We start from the raw sequence: 27,502 nt of genomic DNA on the forward strand, positions 1-27,502 counted from the left end.
ATGAAATCAGGTTATCACGGAAAGTTTCACGATTGGGTATTGGTGCAGACTATAGTTAAGTTTAAGAGAGATTCTTCTCAATTGAGTAAACTTTCCGCGAAACTTTCAATGGATTTCGCTTGATCAACTTTCTCAACCAGCTAGCCCATTGTCCGGTTTTCCTTAAGATATCACTTACCCGGAATGCTTCCCGAATGCCACCGTTGTCAGCGATGTTCTCTCCTTGCGTGTTGATTCCATTGAGCTGAGGGTGAAAATGAAGCAATAAACACCACGTTCCTAAAGCACATCGCTAGAGATAACATTACAATTCGCTTTTACAACAATGTTCACAACACTTTCATAACATGCCAGTCAAAGATGGCAAAATTACTCCTAAAAAGTAATTAAATTAGGTTACTAATTACGTTTCCAGAATTCTGTAGAATGTAATTAAGTTACATTGCAAACTATAGCTGGCCGAAAGTAATGATACTACATTACTATTACTTTTGAAAGGTAATGAAATTACTTTGAAATTGCTTCAGCGCTGTGTGTGTTCCCTTCCTGTGTCCCCGTTGTTTACTCGCGCTGTGTGGTTCATCATTGCTTCAGAAGTTCGTCATTCATGCACAACTCATGTACACTTTATTTACAGCACATATACACTTAAATCTCAAATATCTTTGCTCAACTTCTCACGCTTGAGGTTGCGCACTCGTATTAACTTGTCCTTGTTATTTTGCTTTCCATTTGTTGATCAAGTTTTCACACCATAAGGGTAGCAGACGTGCTATATCTTAGTTAAAGGTAATTGAGGAAGTAATGAGTAATTTTCTTCATATTACACGCATGAAGTAATTCATTACATTACTAAATTACTAGCCCACAAATGCAATTCATTACGCTACTCATTACAGCAAAGTGTTATTTCATTACTCTGATGTCATTACTGCCGAGTATGATCCCAGTCATTGTTTGGTTTGTTCCGCGAGAGCGCGAACGTTAATGTGAATCTCTCGGGACAAAGCGGTGCGCCTCGCACAATTAATGCGGGTGAAAATGCTTTCGATAAAATATGTTTCCGCAGCACTATAGGCACTGTACAGAGCTGTTTACGGAGCACTCACAGCAAAAGCATTCTTTTGATAGTCTGTTATTCGAGAGTAAACGAGTCTGCACGAGTCCTGGGTCAACGATGTTAACCTTGCATAATTAACGAAGGGCTTTGGGAATTCCGTAAACTGCCAAATGAACAAGTATATTCGTTATAAAAGGGATTCAGTCTGAATGTTCTTTCAATACAAGTGCAAATATTCGCAATAATAATACACCATGACGCTCCCAATATAGTCGGGATGTAAGAAACTATTTGTCATGGAGCTCATTTTGCTGTTGAAGTGTTCGTTGTTGAGGCAATAGCGTGCAAGAGTGGACTGGTTAGTTGATCTTTATAGTAAAAGCAGCGCAAAAACGCGGCGACACGAGACGAAGGACGACCCAGGACACAGGAACGATACAGGACTCTCACAGGAATGGCACGGGAACGACATAGGAAAGCCCGGTAATGACATAAAGTCCCAGGAATGACATATAAGGTGCACAAAAATGACATGGAAATAACTCAGGAACGACATAGGAAGGACACAGAAACGACACAAGGCCTGCTCTGTGTCGTTCTTCGTCTCGTGTTGGCGTGCGCTGCTTTTGCCATGTTGTTGAGACGTTTGACCGCATACATGTCGGCAGTAAGGGACGTGCACTTGATTGGCGATGGTAGTTGCGAAGAGCATACTTTATACTCGAACTAAGACGTACGCTCATGCCTGCTTGCGGATCGACGATGCTGCCGTACTGGTTTATGAAGCAGTGGGCGCGTTTGAGGAACTTGTTCCTGGTGTCGTGCGTCCACCAGTTTCGGAGGTTGCCTTCGAAGTCGAATTGGCTACCTGCATCGACACAAGGCACGCGAAGGGTACACATTACCACTGAGAGGAGCAGAACTGAAAAACAGTGAAGCAAGGAAAGTGTTCTGAGAGAACGAAAGACAGGCGTCGTTTCTAATGCGTGTATGCACGACGTTACCTGGTGAAACACTTTGCTTTAAAGGTAAACAATGTCTAACATTGAAGTGTTCGTGCAAGACCATTTCAAGCGTGGCTAGAATGCCATGACTAATTATAGAGCTGCCTCCTTGTAATGTTAGATTCCCATAGATAGATTGGAGGTGACGATGGCCGTTGTTGAATAGTTGGCTAACTGAGGAACAGAAGGTAACTACGAAAAGAGCTATAACTAGGCCCGGACGCAATAAATATATCGTTTTGGACTACAGGATGTGTTACTACACCATGAAATATGGGTACCTATTCTGAAAAAATGAGCCCCGTTTAGTTACTTTGAGCTTTTCAGACAAATCCAAGAACATACAAGAGCTTGAAGTGCATCGAGCCTGCATAAAGGTTGCGAGCAATGCATTTTCTGGTCATAAAGCTCTTAACGCCACGCTGGCAATGATGGCTAAAACGCAAAAAGTAGTTAAATAGCTGCTAATGTTACATACAAAATTTTAAAAGTCAACTCTTTTTCGCTTCTTTGTTTCTTCGCAACTGCACCCGATATGGCGTAAACTAATTGTGCAGAGGTCAAGCTGAAACGACGCGTGCAGGCTTCACAGGTTCTAAGGAGTACTCGGTGCCTCTGTGTCATGCTTTCTATCAAACATAGCACCACGTTTTTTTTTCAATTCCCGGAACACAGCAACTGGTACACGCTACTAATAATAATTGTTGGGTCAAAACCACGGTATGATTCTGAGGCGAGCCGTAGTGTAGGGCTCCGGAAATTTCGACTACCTGGGGCTCTTTAACGTGCACCTAAATCTAAGCATATGGTCCTCTAGCATTTTTGCCTCCATCGAAATGCGGCGTCCAGGATACGATTCCGCCACGAGCACCATAACCACAAGAAGACCGCGGCGGGTGTTACATGCTACCGAGACACTATACGCTAAGAGGATCTAGAGGTATGCAAGGAAGGCTTGTAATTCAAATGCATTTTCGTAGCTTCTGAAGTGTCGATAGTGAATTCTACTGCTGTGTTTGTAATCTTCCCACGGGCAGGAACGTGGAAAATGGAGTGCATGAAAAATGATCACAATCCTCACCTGCGTCGTCAAAACCGTGAGTGATTTCATGCCCGATGATAGAACCAATGGCACCCATGTTTACGGAGCTGTAAGGCAATACACAGAAGTTGGCACACGCGTAGAGGGAAGGAAACGGTCGAAAATATTGCGCGCAGAATATGTGCGCGTCGCAGCTGTGTCCATACGCGGGTAAATCATTTGGTAGGGTAAATTGCCCTGGGATTCATTTCCTAAACTGCTAAATCGCGGTGTACAATTCCTATATGAGATAATTCGTGGTGAATGCCTTCTAGCAAATGCTTAAGTCAAGAAATAGTTATTTCGTATTTGCTTTGACGTCATCCACATCATTTATATATGCAACATGTTCGCATTCTTGTACATAACTTATAGGAATAACGGAGATAATGAAAAAAAAAAAAACGTTTTTCATGCACTTGTAACAAAACCATTGCAAAAGTTATATTTATTTGTATTTACTTGTATTTCTTTGTACTTCTGTTGAAAAACGGACCAATGCCACAACCCTTAAAAAAGCTCTGAAACCTCCTGCCTGTATAATAATAACCAGTCAATAACCAGTCATGTATAATACACAACAAAAGCTGATCGATTGATGTAAGAATCCGAATAACCTAGCTTCTGTCGAAAGTAGACAGCAAAGAAACCGACAACGAGGTACCGCGTTCCCGTCATAAAACGCTCTTTTTGGTTCGTAGTTACATAATCACCTTCTTACTATCTTTGAACGTTACTTTTCTTTTTTCTGTAAATAAGTATCATGCAAAAAAAGAAACGGCAAAATGAGGTGCACTTACGGAGGCAGGCCGTAGCCATAGAACGGACTCTGAAGGATTCCCGCTGGAAAAGCTTAGATAAAACAAAAACAAAGCACAGTTATTAAAAATAGCACAATCATCTTGTGGTAAGCATACTTGAGAGAATGAAAATGTCGGACATATTCTTAGAGCTCGATAAGTGAGTTGATTTGTTGTAGTTCTTTTTATTCTGATTGCATTTTTTCTTGCCTATGAGGGAGGTACCTATTCTGCGTTGACATAGTAACGACTACTGAGTATGACGTAAGCTACTTGGCCTTGAGCTGGTCTGTTGAGAAGGCGTGGCTGTGCTGAAGGCTTATTATTATTGCCTTTTTTAATGTATAATTATTGCACTTAATAACTCACAAAAAACTTAAAATATTTAAGAGCACCATCACAGAAGCATATTGGCCTCATATCGCATACGTGGAGCTAACACGAAACTGAGCGCATGATCAACGATCACTGTTCAACTGTCTGTAACGTGCACTACCTTCAATATTAAATAATTCAGTGGTGTATACAGAACAAAAACATTACTATTGTGACGCAACGGTTAACGCGACCTCTACTAGGCCCCGAAGGCACGGTGAAGCGACCACGACGAGGCACAGATCACAGCCAAGCCGAGTTCCCACCACCGACGAAGACGACGCACACCCGTGATGATGAACATGTATGAAGAGGGTAGATGTGTCTAATGAACGCCCACAGTAACTTCTTTTTATGCTTTTTAACCATAATAACAACCACCCTTTGTGATTCAATCATTTATTACGTGGTTGAAAATGTATTACCTTGCTTTAGTTAGAGCACTCACCTATGGAATTGGCCACACGATTGTAGAAGGCATTCACGACTGCCGATCCAACGTATCTGTAAGATAGGACAACGATTGGTATATTGCTTGTTTGCCTGTTTGTTTGTTTGTTGGTTTGTTGGTTTGTTTGTTTGATCATTTGATTCAACGATCGATCTGCGGCTTTAGTGACTTTCAGTGAACATAGCTTTAGTAAAAGCAGTGATAATACCATAGCTGCAGCCCTGGAAGGCTCCAGGTGAATGATACCAGGTTATGTTGACTTCTTCACGTTCCTCTATATTTATGTACGTGGTCATTAAAAAATAATAATAACATTATTCATTGCTGGAATGTTACGTCCCAAACCACGATATGCTTAAATTCCGTCCATCTGGCGTTCTTTAACATGCGCCTAAATTTAAGCAGACGGATATTTAACATTCGCCTCCATCCAAATGCGACCACCGCGGCCGGGATTAGATCCTGCGACCTTCGGGTCAGCAAATCGAGCACCATTACCACTAGACCACCACGGCTGGTATTTTTAGAAATTCCTCCAGCGTCAGCATGCACTCGCCGAAGAAGTCAATCGAACCTTCACACCGAAACATTGCTTTTTTTTTTCAAAAACCTGTATTTAGGCATTATAAAAACTTTAAAAATACGCCTATTTCGTGTAGATTGATGAAAGAAGCAGGCAACAACGCAACTGTACGAGTTTTTGCAAAGTCACTCACCCACCACGGTGGCGTGGTGCATCCGATGGCATCATGCTATGCAAAAGGACCACAGGTTCGACTCCCAGATATGACGAGCCCATTCTTATGCTATGGAAACAGCAACTCTCTCTCTCGTTTCAAGTTAGGGGCAAGTGATTGAAAGCCCCGTAGTCAAAATTGCAGTCCTGTGACACGACGTATCTTGAAGACCGTGCGGTGCAGAAAATAATTGTTTTTTGGTAAATCTGCCAACCAGTCACCTGCCCAGGAGTACACCGCAATTCTGTACCTCTCCGTAACGCCCATTATACTACTGCTACATTTCATTTATGTTCCTTCGCTTACTCTAGTAAACTAATCAATTAAGAAATGAGACGAACCCTCAAAGAAACACAATCTGTGAACCTTATCGTTCTATTGTCTATTGTGCTATCAGCTCTTCATTATAATAATGATCTAGTCAGTCTACGTGTATCTGAAAGGGACTCTAAACCACCTCCGATATTTTTTCACACATTTCAAGCAAACACGCCCATCTCGTTTAGAATGTCGTCACGATCAACGATGCCACACGTGGCAGCGCTACAAGCCGCGGGCGCGCCACAAATTCCAAGAAACAATCCCTTCTGATCTCCGGGCCTTTCCGGCTTCCCGGGTGACGTGTGCGACGTCAGCATGTTGCATCTGTGATGTTATCCACAATAGATGCCGCGATTGGTCAAACAAGAACTTACGACTTTCGGTTAGTCTGCAAGCAGCTGCCCGCGCCCCTTGCTCTTCTTCGTCGTGTTGCCTGCGAGTGCACGCTTGCGAATCGGCAACTGCGGCCAGCAACGCAAGTGCCATATCGCTAGCGTACCAACACAGTCGTGCCCAGAGGTCTGATAAGCTGCTCGACCTGAATCAACAACAACGGGTAGCCGAGAAGCACGCAGTTTACGGAGTCGCCGAAACTAGAAGTGGACATTGTTTCGAAGACCGCGTCGGCGATGACGTCACGTGAGATTGGGAGGGGCACTCACTGACCTCCCTTTTGGAGATCAGTGGGGGCACTCGGCGAGGAGGGCAAAGCGGCTTTGGGAGAGCAGACCAGCTGACGATCGGAGGGTAGCGAAGGAAAGAGCGAAACGAGCCATCGCCGCATTTCGATCATCAAACGCGTATAACTGGGCTATTATACGGCACCGTTTCGAAAACTCACGACTGCGCCTTCGTAGTAGACTCGTGCACAACTACAACACCACACCTAAACTTCGACCTCTGGGTGGTTTAGAGGCCCTTTAAGGACACAGAGTTTCCAGTCACGTGCAGCCAGTATTCTGCAGTAATTTTTGCTTATTAGCTAACAAATTCGATTTTTGAGAGCTTATACAATGTTTTATCACCCGGTAACAATCGTAACAGAAGCGTAGTTTCTTTTGTTAGCGCATCGCCAAATACGTAATAATAGACCTCGTCACCTTAGGTAATGAAGGAAGTAGACAAAATGAGGCTTACTCCTCACTCCTGTTGAATGTCGTCCGGAGTTTCTCAAGCCTCTTGACCATGCCGTTATACCGGACGTTTAAGTAGACGTTCAGGAAAGGAGTTCCTGGTATGATCGGCTTAATCTAAAACAAACAGAAGAAACAGAAAAACACTCTTCATAAGAAACGACCCACTTTGAATTCAGGTAACCTTTACACGCAAATATTGCAAATACAGTATAATTAGATGCGTGTCAAGCAGCCAGAATTTGCTCTCAAAGGCCCAAAGAAAAAAGAAGTCTTTGAGTATGTGAATGGCTCACTAAACTTATTTGAGACAGTGTAAATATTGCGTACAAAAACACGGCTACCTTCATGAAGTGCGGTAATTAGAAATAATAAAGCCTCCTTTGCACAATCGTTCCAATCAATGTGCAATCTAAACACGTTTTTCGAAAAGCACAAAGGTTCACAGGAACACTGTTGCTGATGACTAACAGAGAAGCAAGGGAGGTCGCTGGAGCCAACGTTTTCACCTGAAAGCTTGTCCTACATAGACTCCTGCGACATCCTTTCCTGAGAGGTCATCGCGGGTGAAGGCGACGAAGGCACTGCTCAACTTCTTGAAGGCATCTGACTTGCACCGGCGGTTATAGACTAACGACGTTAGCATGACTGTGAGATGTGTGTGACTTTTTGTGCGTGCGTGCTCGCCTTCTCTCTCTCTCTCTCTATCCTTATACCTCCCCCATCCCTTCCCCCAGTGTAGGGTAGCAAACCGGTCCTTCTGGATTGGTTAACATCCCTGCCTTTCCTTTCTCTCATGTTCCTTCGTTTCTTCGGTTATTGTTGCGTACATTTTTCTATTGTGCTTCAATTGAGCGTCATCAACGAAAAATTGATTTTGTACCGTGTGACTGACATCCCGCGCGCTACTGCTCATGTAAATACTATAAAGAGATTTTCGTCATGATATGACCACGCGTCTGCATGCCCGTTTAGCGTCGAGGCATATCCAACTCGTTTACTTGTTAATTTTGTACCACGGTTCATCCGCTTCGTAGAGGATACACGAGGGCACAATTCAGGATTCACTTACAACACTGCTTATTGAGAGAACAACATGCACTCTAAGAAAAAAATGAGTATTACTCGGTGAGTCCTCACTTGCCACGTATATGACTCTCTTTAAAGAGACACGTGAACTCTCTTTGGAGAGTCGTGGGACCCCAGAGAGAGTTTGGAGATACATTATACTCTCTTCAGAGAGTCGTGGGACCCTAGAGAGTTCACGTGTCTCTTTAAAGAGAGTCATATACGTGTCAAGTCAGGAGTCACAAAAAGGAGTCAAAGGAGTCTTTTTTCTTTTCTTATAGTGTGTTTCTTTTTTTTTTTCTTAAAATGCGGATACACGCATGGCGCTCGGGCGATGCAACATAGACGATACGTCGCAATCACGTCGGCTGTTATTGATAGACGTGTATTATCATTAACACAATTTTTTTCGTACACGTTCATATCGTGTAAGGTGTAAAACTCAGACGACCATTCTGAAACGAAGCATACTCACAATGTCATAGCGGCTGTTGAGGTGTGTGTTGTTCTTTAGCCAAGTCGGGTAACCAATGTTGTCGACTATGGCATTCAGCTGAAAATAGATACGAAACCAGAGGCTATTATGGAAACAAAAATTTCTGTTTCATCTGTAATGCAGGGCGTGCGGTAGCACCCTGCATTACAGATGCAGGGTGCTACCGCACGCCCTGCTCTAATTTATGGGTAAGCAGCAGATCATTGCGTAAGCTAGTTATTTTAAAGGGACACTGAAGAGAAACAATGAATCGATTTAGATCGATAAATTGTGATCTGAGAACTCTAATGTCGTTAATTGCGCCATCATAGGTTTATTAATAGAGGAGAAAATCAAGTTCAATGTTTAACTTTTAAATTTCGCGCCGAAATCTCCCCGCGTGACGTCACGGATTTCAAAGTGTACTTATCGTATTTTGGCGTCGTTGGCTGAACAAAATTGCCCCAATCTTGGTATGTTAAGTCCACGGCCCCCTCAAAGGACAATGTACTTCATTTTTACCGATTAGGAGCTACGTAGTCCCTAGTAGGCGCCGTCAAAACATGTTACGTCACGGCGAATGGTGCGGAAACTTCAAGGTGGCGTCGTCACCACATTTTGTTTTTGCGCGTTTTCTCGCTTACTAAGCGTCTTCTCGCTGCAAGCGTGGTGTTTTTGGTATCGTGAAAGAATACTTTACTAATATGAGAAAAATCGTTTCGCTCTTTAGTGTCCCTTTAACAAATGTCCGAAAAACCAGGCCTCAGTACTGTTCAGGCGCACTATCCTTGTCTCCAGCACCAACCAAAAAATTCAGTGGCATTTTCAAAGTAATAAATACATTCGTTCACGCATTAGATACTACATTAATATAGAAACCGTACGGAAAAGAGATCACAGCAATGCGTGCACATGCATAGTTATAGACATGGAGTACTAAAGGAGCAGTAAGAATAGTACCTTGTTGGCAGCTTGCTCCTTGGTGTAATCATCCATCCAATCATTTTGCTGGAGGAGGGCGCTGAAGGCAACCTTCAGATCAGCGACGAGTGAGTCCATCTGTAAGAACAACATATAGGTCACCTTTGAACGTGAAATAATGTATGTGCTCTTAAAAAAACTGTTCAGACGCACATATGACGTCAAGTGTATCTGACGTCAGTCGTCGTAATGTTTGTTACGGTGAAGTATGCGAACTGACGTGTGCAGAACACGTGTGTGTCTGCCTGAAACGTACTTTGGCACTGATGAGTTCCTCACATTTTAAATCTTCGTGGGGAAACAGAGGCGAACATTGTAAGCATCGTACTAATGATAGAGCCTGATGCGAGGATCAGAGAGAAAGGAACAACACAGACACTATGTTTTATATCTTCGCGCAGCGCTAGCCCCGTGTTTACACTGTCTGTCATTATGTCATCACAATAACGAGCCCATTGAAACGACACAGTGTCTTTCGCGGAAGACTTCCACCACTAATGCCACTATCTATTGTTATGTTTTATTTATATACTATATAATGCAGCATACACGTTTTTTTACATTTTCATATCGCATAGGATATGAAATAGCAAGACGAACGTTTACCGGCTGAGGTACATATATTGGCTGCCTTACAAATGGCATTGCGCTGCGGTGTACGAAAGTGTATCATGAACACAATTCGCAGGTCTCGACGTATGTAACGTAACTTCCCTGCCGCATACCTCATGAGAACATTTCCACCAGTGGCGTGTGGCACATGCCCGCATCGGGTATGTATCACAGATGATTCACAGTATCTGTCAACGCAGACTTTGTAAATCTTAACCCAACAGCGTGAAGGATCCCACGTCGCAGAAAATAAGCGCCGGCGTCGCCGGCGTCGTCGACGGGTGAAATGTCCGATGGAAGCAAGGAATAACAATCACGGCTCGAGCCGGAATCGAACCCAGGCCGCTCGCACACCAGTTAAGTATTCTACCACTGTACAACGCTACTGCTTTAATCTACTTCTGAAAAAAAGTTACAGTTTCACCGCAAGGGCGAAGCAATAAATGTGATAGCAACAAATTGTAATGTTACACGAAGTGAGGCTGGCAGCTAACTCTTTTGGATCCGATCTCGCATAACTACAAAACGCTGGTGCAAGAGAATACGGGGGCTCCAGGAAGAGATGCTCTTTCCGCACAGTCTCTACGCGTTGAGAGCGCAGCACGTAAAAGGGTAAAAGGGCTGCCGAGATAGGGCGCGACCGCGCCCTTACAATCAAAGTTCAAAGTTACTGCTCGAACTGTCTTCCTAACTCTAATGGGAATTAAGCTAAGGGCTTTAGACAGTGCAATTAGGCCCCTGAGTGATGGTAACTATTACACGTGTGCTGCGTAGCTCACTTGGGTACTACGTACCCATCAAACGTGAATTACCTGTGTTAGGGTGGAGCAATCTGTTCGCTTCTTAAGTTTGGAACAGCACCTACCACCATTCAATCAACTATAATTAATTATCGTGGCAGTTAATTGTCCCCTTTCTGTAATACACTGATTCTCATGTACAATATCTATCAAATAGAATCCTTACCTCCCTCTAATGTTGTTTTATTTTTGTTTTGTTTTCGTTTTTTTAAAGAATTTATTGGCAACGCCACTCGAAGGTGAATCTATACTCGGGGACAACTTTCTGTGGCAATGAAAGGAAAGCTACACAGCCACAATGCAAATATCCTACCGCTAATAAATGTAGTCCCACAATTGCGTCCGTATTTTCTGCGTGAGATATAGAAAATGAAACGCGCTGCCTTGAGGCGGTGGCAAGTCAAGTTCAAGTCAAGGAGCGTTTCTGAATACGGGGGTTAGTGTCGCTAAGTGCTAGCGCCATAAAAAAGGGTTTCACAATTTACAGTAGTAAAGAAAGTAAGAGCGATAAGCTGTCCCAATACTAGGAGGAATATTAAATATATGACAGCGCTCCTCCATGAATCTTGGGGTGAAGGTGCGATTGTCTATGGAGCCGCCTGTAACGGAAACTGCAAAGATATCTTATAGCGATAAGCCTGCGTGCAGATTCTGGTTAAATGGAGGGTTCTGTTTGTGCATCTAAACATTGTTTGGTCCAAACGCAAGATAAACATGTAAAGCAAAAATACGTTAGGCTCGCTACATATCCTCTAGACTAACACCTCTCATCTTAAGATAATATACCTAATGTTCTTGTGTAGACCTCTGCCAAACATCGATGTCACCAACCTCTACGAACGAGCGCTGGCATCGAGGTGACCTGCGCCTTCTTAGGGTGCCTCGATGCCAGCGCTTCCGCTTAGGAGGCGCACACATCGAGTCACCCTACTACTTCTAGCTACGCAACGCCGCGGCGCGGCGACTGCGGGCGCTGTACGAAGCTCTCCCACAGCGTTACGCGGGAGTTTCATGACCATCGAAAAGTATTGATAGACCCTGCTTAAACTAACTTGCTGCCAGAAAAGTGGTAACTTCTCCTTATTTGTTTTTAAAGAAGAGTCAAAAGTCGACCACGGGGTCTTTGTACTTACGTCTTCCTTCGCTTGCGGACTGAACTCCCTGTCGATGTAGAGCCTGCCCATCGGGTGGTCAAGTATGGCGCTGATGCTGCCGATACATCGCTGCCATATCGGCAGAATCTTCTCCACTCCCTGCACCACCCGCACGAACTCGAATTCCAACTTACGCAGCAGCTTCGACGAAGTTGGCCCGAAGTTCTGCATTAGTCGCCATCCGACGTAGTTGTAGATTGTGGCCCTGCGGAGAGGCACTCCGTAAGGCGTTTCGTCAACTCGAAAAACTTCGAACGCTAAGTTGTATGCTAAACAACGGAAGAAGAAGGTTCAACTTAAATTGAGGACAACGCAGTGGTGTAACCCTAAGAGACAAGGAGAGAGCAGAGTGCGTCAGGGTATAAACGGGTGGTAAGAACATCTTAGTCGAAATCAAGAAGAAATGGGCGTGGGCAGGGCATCTTGGGTTACCATGTATCTTTCTTTTTTCGCTGCAGAACTTATAAAAATTGAGTAGCCGAGGTAATACTTGTATAAACCTCAACCTCCACACAGCAAGCCAGCTAAAACAGAACATAACAGAACCGCTGGTCTTTAAAGGGGTCATGAACCACTTTTCCAAGTAATGATCTAATGGCCTCAGTATCGGAGTGTACTGCCTCCCGAATCGATTGCCGCAAAAATTTCTCGAATCCGTCAAGAATCAGCGGAGTTACGGGGGTTTGGCGCACGCTCCCAGCGCTTTCTCTCTTTTCTCGTGCCGGCGAGCGCACTGGAAGCTAGACAGGGAGGGATGGCATGGGGGAAAGAAGTTACGCCAGCGCGCGTCATGAAACGCGATCGCTCTCCCGCTGTGATTCGCTTGCGCGAGTGCGGCTACCGTGTACTGAGGAGTGCGGCGCCGACGAGTGGCGGCACCCCACGGCAAGAAGCGCATCTGATCCGAACGCCGCTCTCGATTTACGTCGGCTATCGGCCAATAAGCATGCTATGTCTCTTGCGACGTACAGCGGACAGACGCCCCGCCCACCGACGAGAGTGAGAACCGGCCTCTGTTTGAAAAGAGGGTGCCTAGGGAAACGGCAACTTCGCGCTCCGCTTGTGGCCATTACGCGGCGCGCACGACTGTAATATTTGGCAGAGCAGTTCATAGCCGTGTCAGCTTTCCGCAGGATGTGTTTTTTCAATCAGCCCAAGGGGTGCTTCATGACCCCTTTAAGAGTAACAGATTGGATTTCAAGAGAATGCAAGCGCGCGAGGAGGAGGCAGTAAGGTGGGCAGATGAGATTGAGAAGTTTGCGGGGTTATGGGTCATGCGGGTTTTGACGATAACGATTGCTTGGATGTTGCATTTGAATAAATCTTTACTTTCCACCTTCACACCCGCAGAGTCGGGGAAGGAAGGACGCCTGTTGTGAGAAGTACGCCATCGCTTAATTTTCAGATTTCGATCCATTGCGAAGCTTGTTTTTTTTTTCGGTCTTGACGAATGGGGGATGGGGTGACCTTCATGGTCACTTCTCTTTTTCTTTTTTAAAATTGATTATTGGCGTAAATTCGACCATTGCAACACATACTAACCTTGTTGTGGTAAATAACTTACAGAGAGAGTTGCAGAAAACGCCCGTAAAATATCATTTTTGAAAGAAGACAAGTTCACCTTTTGATATCCTCAAACATCCGACTTCTTTCAGGAGGAGACAGCAATAACCTTTGAAGGCAGTAATCCTTTAATGCCATAGCAAGATCGAGCAGTTTAATCTGTCTGAGGGGAAGGCATGGAGGCGTTGCTTAAAGGCTGTCACACTTGCGACATCACTGCGCTACTAGGCTTCATGTCTAGCGAATTTACGTAGAGTACCGACCAAACGAAGTCGGCTGGGATAAACGCTTATAGTCTTGTAGGAGAGTAAACTCTCTCTTTTTATTGCCTCTACTGACCTTGCTATCGACCTCTCTTACACACCGCTTAGGGTATCGAACCGGAGGCAAGTCTATAGCATAAATCCCCTTATTTTCCAGAATGTGTAAAGCTGCGGAAGAAACTGCCCCATATTAAGGCGAAAGCCTTAGATGTCTTATCAAACGGGAAAATTGACTGTCGGCGTCGACCCTCGTCCCTTGTCGTCGGCGTCAACACGACTGATACACGAAATCGTCATCATGTGATGACGTCACCATATGACATCATTATGTCACATATAGCCAAAATTGTTGACGTCAACATGACGTCACTACGACGTCACATAACGCGGTCACATGATGACGTCATTACAGGACATCGTCGCTTGGTCAATGGAGGGCCAATCACGGAGGTAGTACAAAACTAGGGGAGGTGCGGAAAGCTTGCAATGCCTTCGATCCTTGAGGCAGTGCAAAATCACGTTAGGTGCACAAAACGTTCGGAGGGGGGCGGGGAGGATCACTACATCGCTTGAGAAGAAGTAGTACAAGAAGATGACCGTAGCCTTCGAGTCGTCTTAGGCGAATGCATAAGGGACCGTGCGAGTTTTCGCGCTCACCCTTCGACAGTCTTGAGAAAGTCGAGCGTGGAGTTGTAGTATTCCGGTTCCCTCATGACAACGTCCTCTTCCTCTGTCATTGTAAGGTTGATCGGCTCGAAGATTCGGTTCAGTATGGTTAGCCAGTCCACCTGAAAGACAGGACATACGAAGACACACATATAACGAATTTCCTGTGCAATGAGGAGCTTGCCAGCAGCCTCATACAAAAATAATATCATTAGTGCCGAAATAGCACTGTACAAAAGTGCAAATCTTGGAACATACTTACAAAAGACGGGGCGAGTTGGTTAAGGATCACATTGAAGGCAGCGCTAAAGACAGAAGCACAAGACAAAAAAAGACCACAGCACAACCGAACTAACAACTTAACGGTTTATTGCAAACGCGGTAGGAATAAACATAGAAAGATAACAACACGAGTGCGCATTCAATGACGACATTATGCGCAGAAATGTTCGAGAAGGGTATTTCATAATCCATTAGGCTGATCGATGGAACTGAAATGCAAGAATCATGATTTTTGTTGATGTCGAATGCCACGATGATATCGCGTTTGTGCCTGAAGATGACATTCGTATTTTCGAAAATAGATCTACAATCCCAAGTACCACAATAAGAACACAGAGCGGATGAGGGAGCACCCTTTAAACTGTTATTACTCTAATGAAACCTTTCATTGAGGCATGCACGAGTATGACCAATATACATTTTGCAATTGCGATAAACCCTTCACTTGTTAGGTTAGCGCTTTGTGCTGTAGTATTTGCCGTGTGCTTGCACTGCCTTAGACATCAACGTGCCTGAGTAACGCTAACGCGAAGTTACGCAAACGTTGAGTAACGTTAACGCTAATGCGGAGGTGGCATAGGGCACAAATTGGTCTTATTCGCTTTCTTCTTTAGACTTCGACTAATCCCGCATTTGTGCATTTGCCAGAATCATTATTGGGTAAGAACGAGTTTGCCAATCCAGGCCCGATTTCCTAAGAACTTAAGACCTTCAGCGGGCTTCTATTCGTACTCTACAAAAGAGTTGAAGTTTGGGCGAACTAGAGTTGCGTATTGTTTTCGCGAATAAACCCAACCGAGTAAGATTGAGGACACAAAGAAGATAACAGAGGAAGGAGACAGCTTAGGCGCAAACCGTCTCTTCCGTCTCTGTACCTTCTTGGTTCCTTCAGTCGCTTACGAGTTGCGCTAATTCGTGAAAGGCTTCCTACACTCCGCACATCGCACGTCGAAGCTGATAAACTAAGACGAGGAAGTGTCCGTAATGAGAAGTGGTCCTATCAATCGAATTTTCTTCCTCATCACTTCGCCTTTCGGCGATTGACTTCCATCTTTTTCCCGCAAGCGAAAAAGATTAGAGCTTGCGTAAGACTTATTGCTTGTAATTTCTTTCGACGTATTCTGCCCGACTGTCCAGGGGGCACGCAACGATGTACGGGCGAACGAGAAAACCACGAGACACCGTCTCTCGACCCTTTTTTTCTCATTTCACGCCGAGTGGGCAGGCTTATGAGTAATGTACTTGCCTGCGGGAACTCGGCACTCAAGTTGGCAACCGTCCGGCGGTTGTACATGGTGTCGAATACTCGTCGGTCTTCGGGAGACCTGGTGCGCTGAAAGAAAATTGAAAGAAAAAAATATATAGATGCTGCGCTTTAAGATTCTTCGCATGAAACCACGATTCAGCATTGGTGTTTTCTTTCATTACATCTCCCACGTGAATTTTTTTTTGTCTGTGTATTGCGTAAAAAGATTCCGGAAGAAGAAGACGCCTGCATTGTGTAACCTCGAAGCGTTAGACATCACTTGCTTTTGTTTTGTTTCTTTCAGTCATAGCGGATTTAATGGCTCAGCTGACTCCTGTACGCATTTCCTGCTTCTCGTGAACAAGCTGGAGTAATCCGGTATGATTAAAAATCCTGAACACGGAACAGGGTCAGGGTTACAGCAACTTTCACGTGTTGTATGCGCGCCGCCATGCATCACGTTGCGGCGTGTGCCAAGCTCGCGCTAATCATATATTCCAAGGTGGCAGATATTAATGTGTAGTAATAACAACTTTCCTTGAATTGTAAATTAAGCGATTATATTATTTCGCTCACTTTTTTCCCATGTGTTGTGAGCCAACAGCTCTTGTTCTTTTTTTTTCTTCTGGAGAGCTTTAAATACTTAAAATGCTGTAGGACCAATGGCCTCCGATTACCGTGGACTGTATTAGAGTGCGGAGCCGTTCTATTTCGTTGTTCTGACGTTTAGCTCCGGAACACCTCGCAGATTGCGAAAGAAGAGATGTGTACGGAATCCAGAGGCGAACTTTGTCTTTTGTATTTTATGTGAAACCTATAGCTCATCACTGAAATCACCCGTAATCAATCCTTGTAGTATATTTTATCTGAACTTGGACGTAGTTGTTGGAACGGTCGCTCAAGCTGAGCAGCAGGCAAGGCAGGTTCAAATCTTATGAATTCACAGCATCGACGCAGAACTTGATTGCAATCAAATGATAACACAACAGTCGACTATGATAGCATAGCAATCGAACGAGAACTTGAACCAGCCAAAAGACGACACACTGAAGAAAGAAGAGGCACACAAAGACTTTCCAGTTCCAGCCATTGTGTAGGACACTTCTCTTTGCTTCGTCTTTGGCTGGCTGGCTAAATTTTTTTAATTTTATTTATTCCTGTACCTAAGGGCTCATCTGAGCATTACGTAGGATAGGGGGCGGGGGGGATAGTCACATCAATGTTGGGTTATGTTCACAAAAATACTTAAATTGATCAGGATTATGTACCAACTGACCCAGATTGCCGTCAACTGATAAAGTCACAGTAAATTAACATCTAGTGAGAGCAGAGACTTTCACCTACTTAAAAGGGCACTACTTAAGAGGGACTATCACTTTTTTTTTTCAAGAATGCCATCGCTCGCTCTCGAGCCCTGCTTACCCTGGCCAGTTGAGATTCAAAGTTGACGATGTCCTCTACGACGGCGTCGACTGCGCTATCACTGAGACTGGGTTGCATGAAGCGTATCGACCCCGCCATGTACGTCTTGTACGCCCTGACGATGGGCTCGTTGTTGGGTGTTGTCATGTTGATCAGCTGGTTTCGGCCGATTCCGAAGCCGGGTTGATCGAACTGAGGGAGAAACAAGGCGAATCACAACTGAGGTTTGATTACTTAATGCAGCGAGTATGGCTGTTGATTACGCTCTTCGTTTTTTTTTTCTTTTTTCGAGCATTCGTCCATGACTCACTGCAGTTAACACACATGAATTTAATGCAGTGAACTCTTAGAGACAAATCATGCGGAGATACCTTATCTAAAAAAGGTTGCAGGGATCATAGGTAGAATTCAGAAGGTGTCTCTTTCGTAAGGCGTCCTTGCCATTAATATGTGTTCGTTAAGAAGTTTTGCTGCTAAGCTCTCTTGGCGTTCCGGGGCTTGCTTGGTTCGATTCTCTGGATTTCTTATGGGGGCTAAACGCAAGAACTCACGCGTACTGAGGTGCACGCTGAGGGCCCCAGGTGGCCGAAATTATTCGACAGTCCCTCACTACGGTTGGTATGTATGTTGGTTTGTGAGGTTTAACCTCTCAAAGCGACTGATCCTATGAGAGACCCCGTAGTAGAAGGCTGCGAACCTCTAGCATTTCGCCTTCATCGAAATGCGACTGCCGAAGCCGGAATCAAACCCTCGACCTTCGGGTCAGCAGCCGAGCACCGTAACTATTGATCCAACGTGGCGGTTCCCCCAATAAGGAGTGCCTCATAGACACAAGGTGGTTTTGACACATAGGGCTCCAGAGTTCAACTTAAATCTTAATAATATGTCTAACACCACAGACATCCCACCGCTGCTCTTAGAGTTACTCCTGGCGGAGGAATGTTTGTTATGAATGTTGTTTTTTTAGTTACGTATATACCCTTATGTATAAGATTTTTTTACACGGATAGAAATAACACTACCCATTACACAATTCACTTAGACTTCTGTGGTCCCAACTGCGTAAATATAATACAGCGTATTCTATTTCGTTATGAATAATTGATTGATTGATTGATTGATTGATTGATTGATTGATTGATTGATTGATTGATTGATTGATTGATTGATTGATTGATTGATTGATTGATTGATTGATTGATTGATTGATTGATTGATTGATTGATTGATTGATTGTCCAAATATCTTTTCTGCACTTTCAGCGGTTTCAGTCCCTGTGTATAGATGAACCTGCAAGTAAGTCGAGTGATCTCTGCGCTGCGAAATTGCGGCCCGTACTCACGCTGATGACGTAGACGGAAGTGTTCTTGAGATCAACGCCCACACCGGTGGCCATGATGAAACTGAGTCCGGTCTTGGTGTACGCTTGGACGAACAGCTCCTCCCAAGATGGCGCCTCCAGCCAGCCCACGGGCCGGGGCCAATCGTGGATGCCGACGCTGCTGAGCATGGTACGCAAGGCAGCGTACTTGGTTTCCTCGCTTATGGCTGCGATGGACGACAGAAATTCATTAGTCGATAAATACAAATAAGGCAGAAGTTTGGGAGCTTGAATAGATGAAAAATCCCTGAAACACGGGGTGTCGCTGAAGCCAATGTTTCGACAAGTGGTCTTGTCTTCATCAAGGCTGCAACTACCTTGAAGATGCTGCCTTAAGAAGACAAGACCATTTGCAGCCAGTTGCTGCCTTGAAGACAAAACGACTTGTCGAAACGCTGGCTCAAGCGACACCCCGTGCTTCAAGGATTTTTCAATACTTGATAAGGTAACATGAACCATCTAAGAAATATTGCTTGCCCGTTTGTTTCTTTGTTTTTGTTGCAGATGTGCTGGAAGGAAGACGACATTGAATCGGCTGTCCCAGGCCATAGTTTAAAGGAGTTTAGACACCAAAATCTCCTATGCTAAATTTAATTTTTTTTATGTGGAAGCCCGTTTATCGGGGGCCCTTATAACGACCGGCAAGCACACGATAGTGTCTCCAAGGATTTAATATTTACATAGCAAAGTAACAATTCACATTGTACAGTTGACGATTTCGAAAATTGCCGCGAAGTAGTGAATAAGTATCACATGAATAAGTATTACATGACCGCAACATCACGCGGAGTCGACTGTCGCTCTTGCGATGGGGAGCTCCGCAGGGACGATCTTACGGACTCCTTCCCCTTCCCCCGAAGACGCCTCCGTTAGCCAGACATGACCCGCGAACGGCTTGGTTTTTCGGCAGATCTGCCTTTACTTGCTCGTTATCCTGACGTGGTTACTCGAACATCGTCGATTCCGCAGCGTGTTACATCGGCACGCCATTGACAATTACATAGCTCGGCTAGCGGGCTTGTTATGTAAAGAATGCAAATAAATTCACCTTTCTTGGTTCGTAAGCTTTGCCCCTTAATGTAAGCTGTGCACCTTGTTCCGTAAGCGCGACAGACTACACAACGTATACTGAACTTTCGTGCAGAGGCGTAACCAATTTTTTTGTTCTCTTTATTTTTTTTGGGGGGGGGGGGGAGGCGGCAGGATTTACTCACTCTTGTACGTTCGCGAGTGCGTTTTTATGTGTGCGTGTATATATACCACATGCAAAATTGAAAATTTTCAGGGGTTTGAACCCCCCCCCCCCCCCCACACACACACACCCACACCTACTTTCTGGCTACGCCAATGATTTCGTGGTTCTATGCAACAACACTGCGATAGCTGAAGGATGCTCACATTCATTGGTACAGCAGTGATAGGCAAGCACCACTTGGTCGGTGACGTTCTGGTCCTCCACCTTGTATGGCGCCTTCTCCAGAATGTCTGCAATAAGAAAGGGTTTATGAGACAACATCGTTTGCAGATTTCTTTTCATATTCCACCAAACATGTAAGCGATACATTTCTACACAACTTAGAATAGCCATCCATAGAAGTCTTACATCTGTGCACAGCCCTGCCATTGATGTTCATCCAAGTCTTTTTATTCTTTGGGTTGATAATCGGAGAAAGACATTTTGGCAAGATTAATGATTACTGGGGTTTTACTAGCCAGAACCACGATATGATTATGACGCACAGCGTAGAGGGGGACTCCAGATTAATTTCGACCACCTGGGGCTCTTTAACGCGCCCCTAAAGCTAAGCACACGCGTGTTCTTTGCATTTAGATCCCATCGAAATGTGGCCGCCGTGGCCGGGAACCGAACCCACGCCCTCCAGCTTAGCTGCTCGACACATTACTTGCTACGCCACAACGACCGGTGGGCATTTCGGTAACGTTTGGGTTGTAAACACTATATAGGGACAACAAGCTTCCGAGCTAAGGCTGCATATGCTGCAAACTAGCAAGCGCTAACCATTTTTAAAGCGAAAGCCTTAAATGCCTCATGAAGCGCGAAATTTGACCGTCGGCGTTGGCGTCCCGCGGTGTCGGGGATGAGTGATGGAAAAAATCATAATCATGTGATGACGTCACAATATGTCGTCATCATGACGTCGCAGATCGCCAAAATATGTGACGTCATCATGACGTCACAAATTTTGGCGTGACGTGACGTCACATGATGCCGTCATCACATGACATCGTAGCTTGGTCAAAAGTGGACAGATCACAGAGGCAGTGCAAAAACAGACGAGGTGCCTGCGATCCTGGAGACAATGCAAAACCACGCTAGATGCGCAAAGCTTTCGGAGGGTGGCAGGCCAGAATCGATGCATCGACTAAGAAGAAGATAACATTCGCCACCTTTGAGTCGTCTTAGGTGAGTGCATAAGTGACCCTGTGAGTTTTTTTTAACACGAAAGTGTTTTATGCCGGGGTCCACTAAGACTTCAGTGACGTATTTCCGTCACGCAAATGATGTCGAAAAAATTTACACGATCAAATGGCAAAAAAAAAACGTTCCGTCAACAGGCATCGAACCCACGACCGCTCGGTCCGCAACAACAGATGCCGGGCACGCTATCCACTGCGCCACGGTCATAGAATCTAGAGGCTTCACAAACACGCGTTCTGTATCTACGACTCTCCCAGTCGGCGGGGTGGTATTGCCCTCTGGGAGCGGTAAAGTAAAGTATACTTTAGTATACTTTAGTAAAGTATTATAATTCGTCTATACTGTGGCCTCCGCGATTAGCACCTGCAACGCGTTACACGTCCGTCCCATTCGGTGCGTTTTCAATAGAAGTTCAATTTTGTCAATGCCTTAACACACCGCGAGGTGGCGATCTTAGCCCAACCATCGTAAAAGTGTCAGCCTCGCTCATAGCATCACGCTAACCCAAACCAAGCTGTGCGACGCGCGCCTGCCTGACCTGGCAGTTACGCGTTCCCCGCTCACCCCGAAAAATCGCGGTCGGGGGGGGGGGGGGGTGGCACGACGCGCTTTTCGTTCCCCTCTAGTCCGGCCATTGTGTTCAATCACATTTTAACATGCCGCGGAATGGCGACCAAGCTCTGCGTCCAATATGCGGCGCTCTTCTGGCTATCACACCTCGTTCTCTTGATTACGCTTTCACCGTTTATTACAGCTACCACAAGGCTTTGTGTAATCATTTAACATGCACGTTAGTCGTCGGGATGGAGATGTACCCCCAATCATCAAAGTGGGTGCATACACGTTAAACGGTGCCATTAGCTGCCAGACATCAATATGCATTGTGCAAACTCTCTTATATCAATGTACAGTAAACATTCAGTTACTTCTGTAAGGGCACACTTTACTTTCGTGTTATTCCGATTTCTATGACGGAGGGATCAACCATCTTTTTTTTCCAATATCCTCGGTAGTTATCCCCTAATCTGCCAAAGAGTGGCGCCTGATATGTCTATACGCTATCGATAGAGTATTTACGTTAATGAAGCTGGCATCATATCGTTTTGTCTTGCGATCCAAAGCAGTCAAGGGGTTGTGAGGGGCACAGTAAAGCCCTATATTAATTTTGAGCTGCTACGTCTCTTAGCACAAAAGCCACCGAAAGCTCCGTTTAATTGGGCCATCCATGCTGCGCAACCAATCCGCGAACTTTTGATCGACGGCATTACGGCATATTGTCACGGGGTCGTGACGTCGACGAAGGCAGCAGGCGGCGTGCCGAAGATGAAACCTATTCATTTGGCCGAACTTATGGCCGGGAAAAGGAAAGTCAAACTACAGCAATACACGCTGTACAGTGATAGTGGCGAACAGGGCGTCGGCCGTCGATAAACTGCTCATGGCCGGGGCGCGCAGTCTTTTATACATCACGCATCGAACTTTCCAGTCTTATCACTGGTGGTCGCGCAAACTCTGAAATAATCTAGACTATTGGCGTCCTGCGCGCAATCTTAACAAAGCGATCTACTACAATCGCAAAGCTTCTCGAACACTGCGGCGCGGACAACGTCAAGCGTTGATAACCGTCCTTGCTGGTCAAACCCGAACACATCAAAATAAAACAAGAAGCGGGCGTGGCAATATACACTTCTGCAGCTACCTCACGGCATGGTCATCTTGCAATATCGTAGTCTTGTCCAAGAGAACAAGAGCATATGTTCAAGTGCGCTCCTCCGTGCTGCACAGCTGGAACATGCTCGAATATCTTCAAATATTACAGGAATAAGGCACAAGGCGCGTAACGTAAACAAATCCTTATGAGCATGAAAGCAATAAAACGCCCGAAATCTTAACGATAAGGCAACACAGAAGGAAACCCTGTGGCAGATTGCGCATGATGAAAATCGTACTGATTATAATCTGTCAATACAAAAATCAACTTGCCTCTGAGTTGATGAAGAACCTTCAGCCGTAGTCTATCAAACTTGCTGAACCTGAAAAAAAAAGAGTTCACAACCACATCCTTAATGAATTTTTTAAAATGTTCTAAGACGGTGTTTGACGCGAAAATGCCTTCGTTATCAGCATTTATTTCGTACACAATGGTATTGGCAAAACCTATTTTGGGTTTAATGCATTATATTCGATGATTCTTTGCGTCCATTTTCGCTACAATGCCGGTTCGACTACGAATCGGTACGCTTTTGTTTTGTGCTGAATTCTTCTCTTGCACAATATATGGAAAACGTCTAAGACTGTATCTTATGTTTCTTTATCTTTCGGTAGTAACAGCTTTCGCCGTACGCCGTATCGTGCAAATGACCGAAAATTATGCCTGCTTTCTAGTTATTCCGTACGATTACCGAGGCCTCTGCCGGAAAGAAATTGCTTATAAGGCATCCTCGGTCGTGCTAGAACGACAGCAACAGCGTCTAAGTTCACAAAAAAAACAACATTTTTACGCTGCTTCTGTCCGTGAGAGCAGACGTGAACCATAATTAACAAAGACGGATGGTCAGAGAGAAGCGCTACTTACGAAGGAAACGCTTTGCGAATTTCACGCGTTGTTTGCATCCGTGCTAAGACCATGACAGCATAACTCGTACTGACACGTCTTCGAACAAAACAACCACTCCTTTATCTGCTTCTTTTCCCAACCAAGCGTAATTAAGTAAACCGTGTGCCAAGTTGTAATGCATTATATACCACCGATTGGTAATACTAACCGCGATAAGACACGTCCGACAAGGACTGCATAACGAAAACCAGTGACTGAAAATCGATGTCTGGTGTCCAGTCATCCATGCCTGGTTTGTTTCAGTGTAGTGTGAGCTGAACTCGGAGCAAAACACTACGAAGTGACCCCAACAAGTGTAATTTTTTTGCTTTACCCAATCCAGCTTTTCCTAATAGCACCTGTGTGAACGAAATATGCAAAAAAAAATTCTAATCCCCGCACTTTCTTCTCTTTACGTCCCAAGCTGAATGTTAAGGTCATCAGAGGGCCGAAAGAATCATAAAAAGGAAGTATGTAAAACACACACTAGGCACAGCAGAAGCGACAACTGCATTAGCGCCTCTGGGGGGGGGGGGATAACCCAGACTGCCATCGCGTAAGAAAAGAAAGGCCAGTCACACATACGGACGCTCGTTATCCGCGGCCTTGACTACTTCGCAGCGCGCTCCGCCGTCTCGAAAAAGGCCAATTAGCGTATCGCAGGAAGCCCGATACGTGTTGCTGTGCTGCACGGGCGCAAATTAATTTAATCGCTGCTTCCACCATTAGGAGATGACGATGCCGACGACGGTGCGAGAAAGAGACTGACGCCCCCTTTGTGTGTGCGTGTACTCTGTGTTGGTGCGCCCCTCTCTTTCCTTCTTGTTCTAACCTTTGACCAAGCACAGCCGCAAATCGTGCCGAGACCATCAATATTATTGGCGTGCACTATTCGTGTGAGAGCTTTCGCGGCTTGAGTGAGTCATCGCTGAGTTTTTACCTGCTACCTCATTATTTCCGTGTTATCGTGTCTAGTCTGCGAACGGCAACGCAGACAACACCTACACTGACACCGATGGGATCTACTGAAACGATGCCGACCACCTCAATAAAAGCGTAATTTTTACGATTTTAATCAGAAACATCCTACAGGAACTCAAGGGGCTTTTGAATTACGGTATCCTAAAAAAAGACACCATTTTAGTGGCTAAAATTGGAATAAAAAACAAGGTTAAGCTAAGGAGGACTAAAAAATATCACATAAAACTATAAGCAAGGCGAAATATGACGTAGAATATTAGTTCATTTTGAAATCGTTACGAACTTTAAGCGAGGACCGTTGGCTAACGGTTGCCTATTGTTGGCTAGCTTTGACTAAATCTTGGTTGCTGTCGAATAGTGTATACATAGACCAACTGCTAGCTGTTGTCGGCTATACTGTTTTGGTTGCATGGCATGAGTACAAATTACAGTTACCCTTACAGAAATGCGCCGTAATTTGTGCCATGACAGTGTCCATTTTTCAGTTTATTTGTCTACCCCTTCTACTGCACATTCTCGTTCTGCGAATTTTTTGACGGGGTCAAGTTGCCTTGGTTTGAATACGAATTAGACATTCTGTTTAAGGGTGGGCTACACTGTCTACTAAGCTCAAAACAACTCTTTAGATCGCAAGCTCGAGGCCTCTCCAAATGAAGGTAACTATAGGGTTCAAATCATAGCTTAAGAATGTATAATAATAACAGATGAATATGCTGAGCGCTGGAATAATCGTTGCATTGAAATGTTGCCGTTGTATTCCCGTATGGAGTTCATTCGGTGTTCAACGTGTTCAAACAGTGAACGCTATCAAATTACAAAAAAAAGGAAGGATTCCGTAAGACAGCAGGCTTCCGTCAAAGCCTCGAATTCACTATAAAATTAACTTCGCTTACAGGTTACAAATTTCTGTTCCAGGCCAAAAGCCTTCAAGTTAGGCAGCTCCACGCGCCCGTAAGATTTTAAACGGAAGCGAAGAAGATATTGACAGAACAGAATCCATAGTAAGTTTCTGCGACGTTACTATGCCTACATTTCAGTTGCTTTTCAATAACGTGGTCGTACAATCTTAATCAGGTCCTGGCTTAATGCTGGCTATATCCAGCAAACTAGAGGAAAAATGTCCGGTTTCCTGGCTATATCTAGCACTTTAAGCGGGACCTGATTAAGAGTGTACTGCTTTCCTCTCGACACTTACTGCAGCAAATATATACAGATAAACTATCACGCACCAAACATTTACATGCGTTTAAGGCTACTTTGGCGTCAAAACCTCTGCGCACGCCGATATTTTAGTGGCAAAACACACGTTCGAATACTGAACAGGGCATTGCCTCTCGTGCGAAACAACTTCCTTCTAATGGTAAAAATAATAGCTGGGGGTTTTCAGCGACACCGCAAATGCAGCGCATCGCCCTATTTTAATAGCGTATGTACCTGCTAGAAGCACGTTCCCCACGTATGGCACGTGTTGATTTTCGTTAAACCTTCTTTAAAAATTCTAGCACGGACGCAGCTCATGAGTTAGTGGCGAAGAATGTAAACGGATTAAAGGCCTTCTGAACCTGGCATCGTATACTACGACACGTCTATAAGCCCACCGTCTGGGTACGTATATGGCTTTTATTATGCCTAATCAACATTCCAAATCACGTCGCAATAAGCACCTCGCTTCTATAGGCGTCTACCCCCAGACCGTGATCTGAAGTATAAAACTTCGTCGCATTTCGATTTTAGCGCAATTTCCTCAAAAGATTAAAAACTAACTTGTGCCCTTTACTTTTTCTCGCCGTCGCTTCATTCTAGTGCGTATTGCTCCCAACGTAAACAGGAAAAGCGCCGATATGCGTAAATAAAACGTGAAGAAGATAACACTGCTACGTGTAGTACAGCGCCTACGCAGCTCATCACTGCATCTGTTTGAAGGAACCACGTAAGCTAATCAATCAGGCTGCCTTATTACGCAACAACTTGGCTGTTTTCTCGATTCAGACGCGTTACCATTGACGTCGCACGCACATACGTGAACACCTGGGTCACTTTATTATCGGGGAGTTCACGTTCAGTTGCAGATTTCAGCCTTAACCAGTGACGTTTGTGATGCTGGACACGTCTATGCCGTAAGCAAATATACAAGATCCTCGCAGTCGGCTACCATTTATTCACCCCACGTGCCGCCATCTGATGCGTGTCACAACGGGGTATTCTGGGCCTCCTCTTTGATAATAATAATTTCTGGGGCTTTGCGCCCCGATACCACGTTATGATTATGAGGGACGCCGTAGTAGAGGTGCTCCGTAAGTTTCAACCACCCGGGGTTATTTAACACGCACCTCAATATAAATACGCGGTCCTCTAGCCTTTCGCCGCCGTCGAAATGCGACCACCGGGTGTCCTTCGGGTCAGCAGCTTCTTTTTATAGACCGGCATATATCGATATAACAATGAGTAAGCGTTCAGCAGGAAAATTGGTCTTGGAGCTTTTCCGATACTTCTTGAGGACTAACCCGAAGGTCGCGGGATCGAATCCCGGCCGCGGCAGCTGCATTTTCGATGGAGGCAAAAATGTTTGAGGCCCGTGTACTTAGATTTAGGTGCACGTTAAAGAACCCC

At 44.9% G+C, this 27,502-nt stretch overlaps 1 protein-coding gene across 1 annotated transcript in view; it reads right to left on the minus strand.

Annotated features, from left to right (window-relative positions):
* LOC119389572 (neprilysin-1) overlaps nt 1–27,502 on the minus strand; it is an 84,383-nt gene that overhangs the window by 7,563 nt on the left and 49,318 nt on the right. The window contains exons 5-19 of the mRNA XM_037656895.2: nt 23,299–23,348; nt 20,274–20,360; nt 18,837–19,042; nt 17,495–17,686; nt 16,073–16,159; nt 14,536–14,666; nt 12,032–12,257; nt 9,466–9,564; nt 8,506–8,583; nt 6,967–7,079; nt 4,769–4,824; nt 3,946–3,997; nt 3,146–3,213; nt 1,798–1,928; nt 179–244 (exon numbers count right to left, since the gene is read on the minus strand). Of these exons, the coding sequence (XP_037512823.1) occupies nt 179–244; nt 1,798–1,928; nt 3,146–3,213; nt 3,946–3,997; nt 4,769–4,824; nt 6,967–7,079; nt 8,506–8,583; nt 9,466–9,564; nt 12,032–12,257; nt 14,536–14,666; nt 16,073–16,159; nt 17,495–17,686; nt 18,837–19,042; nt 20,274–20,360; nt 23,299–23,348 (1,642 nt within the window). The remainder of the gene's footprint in view (nt 1–178; nt 245–1,797; nt 1,929–3,145; nt 3,214–3,945; nt 3,998–4,768; nt 4,825–6,966; nt 7,080–8,505; nt 8,584–9,465; nt 9,565–12,031; nt 12,258–14,535; nt 14,667–16,072; nt 16,160–17,494; nt 17,687–18,836; nt 19,043–20,273; nt 20,361–23,298; nt 23,349–27,502) is intronic.

The sequence above is a fragment of the Rhipicephalus sanguineus genome, chromosome 4 (genome assembly GCF_013339695.2).
Source record: "Rhipicephalus sanguineus isolate Rsan-2018 chromosome 4, BIME_Rsan_1.4, whole genome shotgun sequence".
NCBI lineage: Eukaryota > Metazoa > Arthropoda > Arachnida > Ixodida > Ixodidae > Rhipicephalus > Rhipicephalus sanguineus.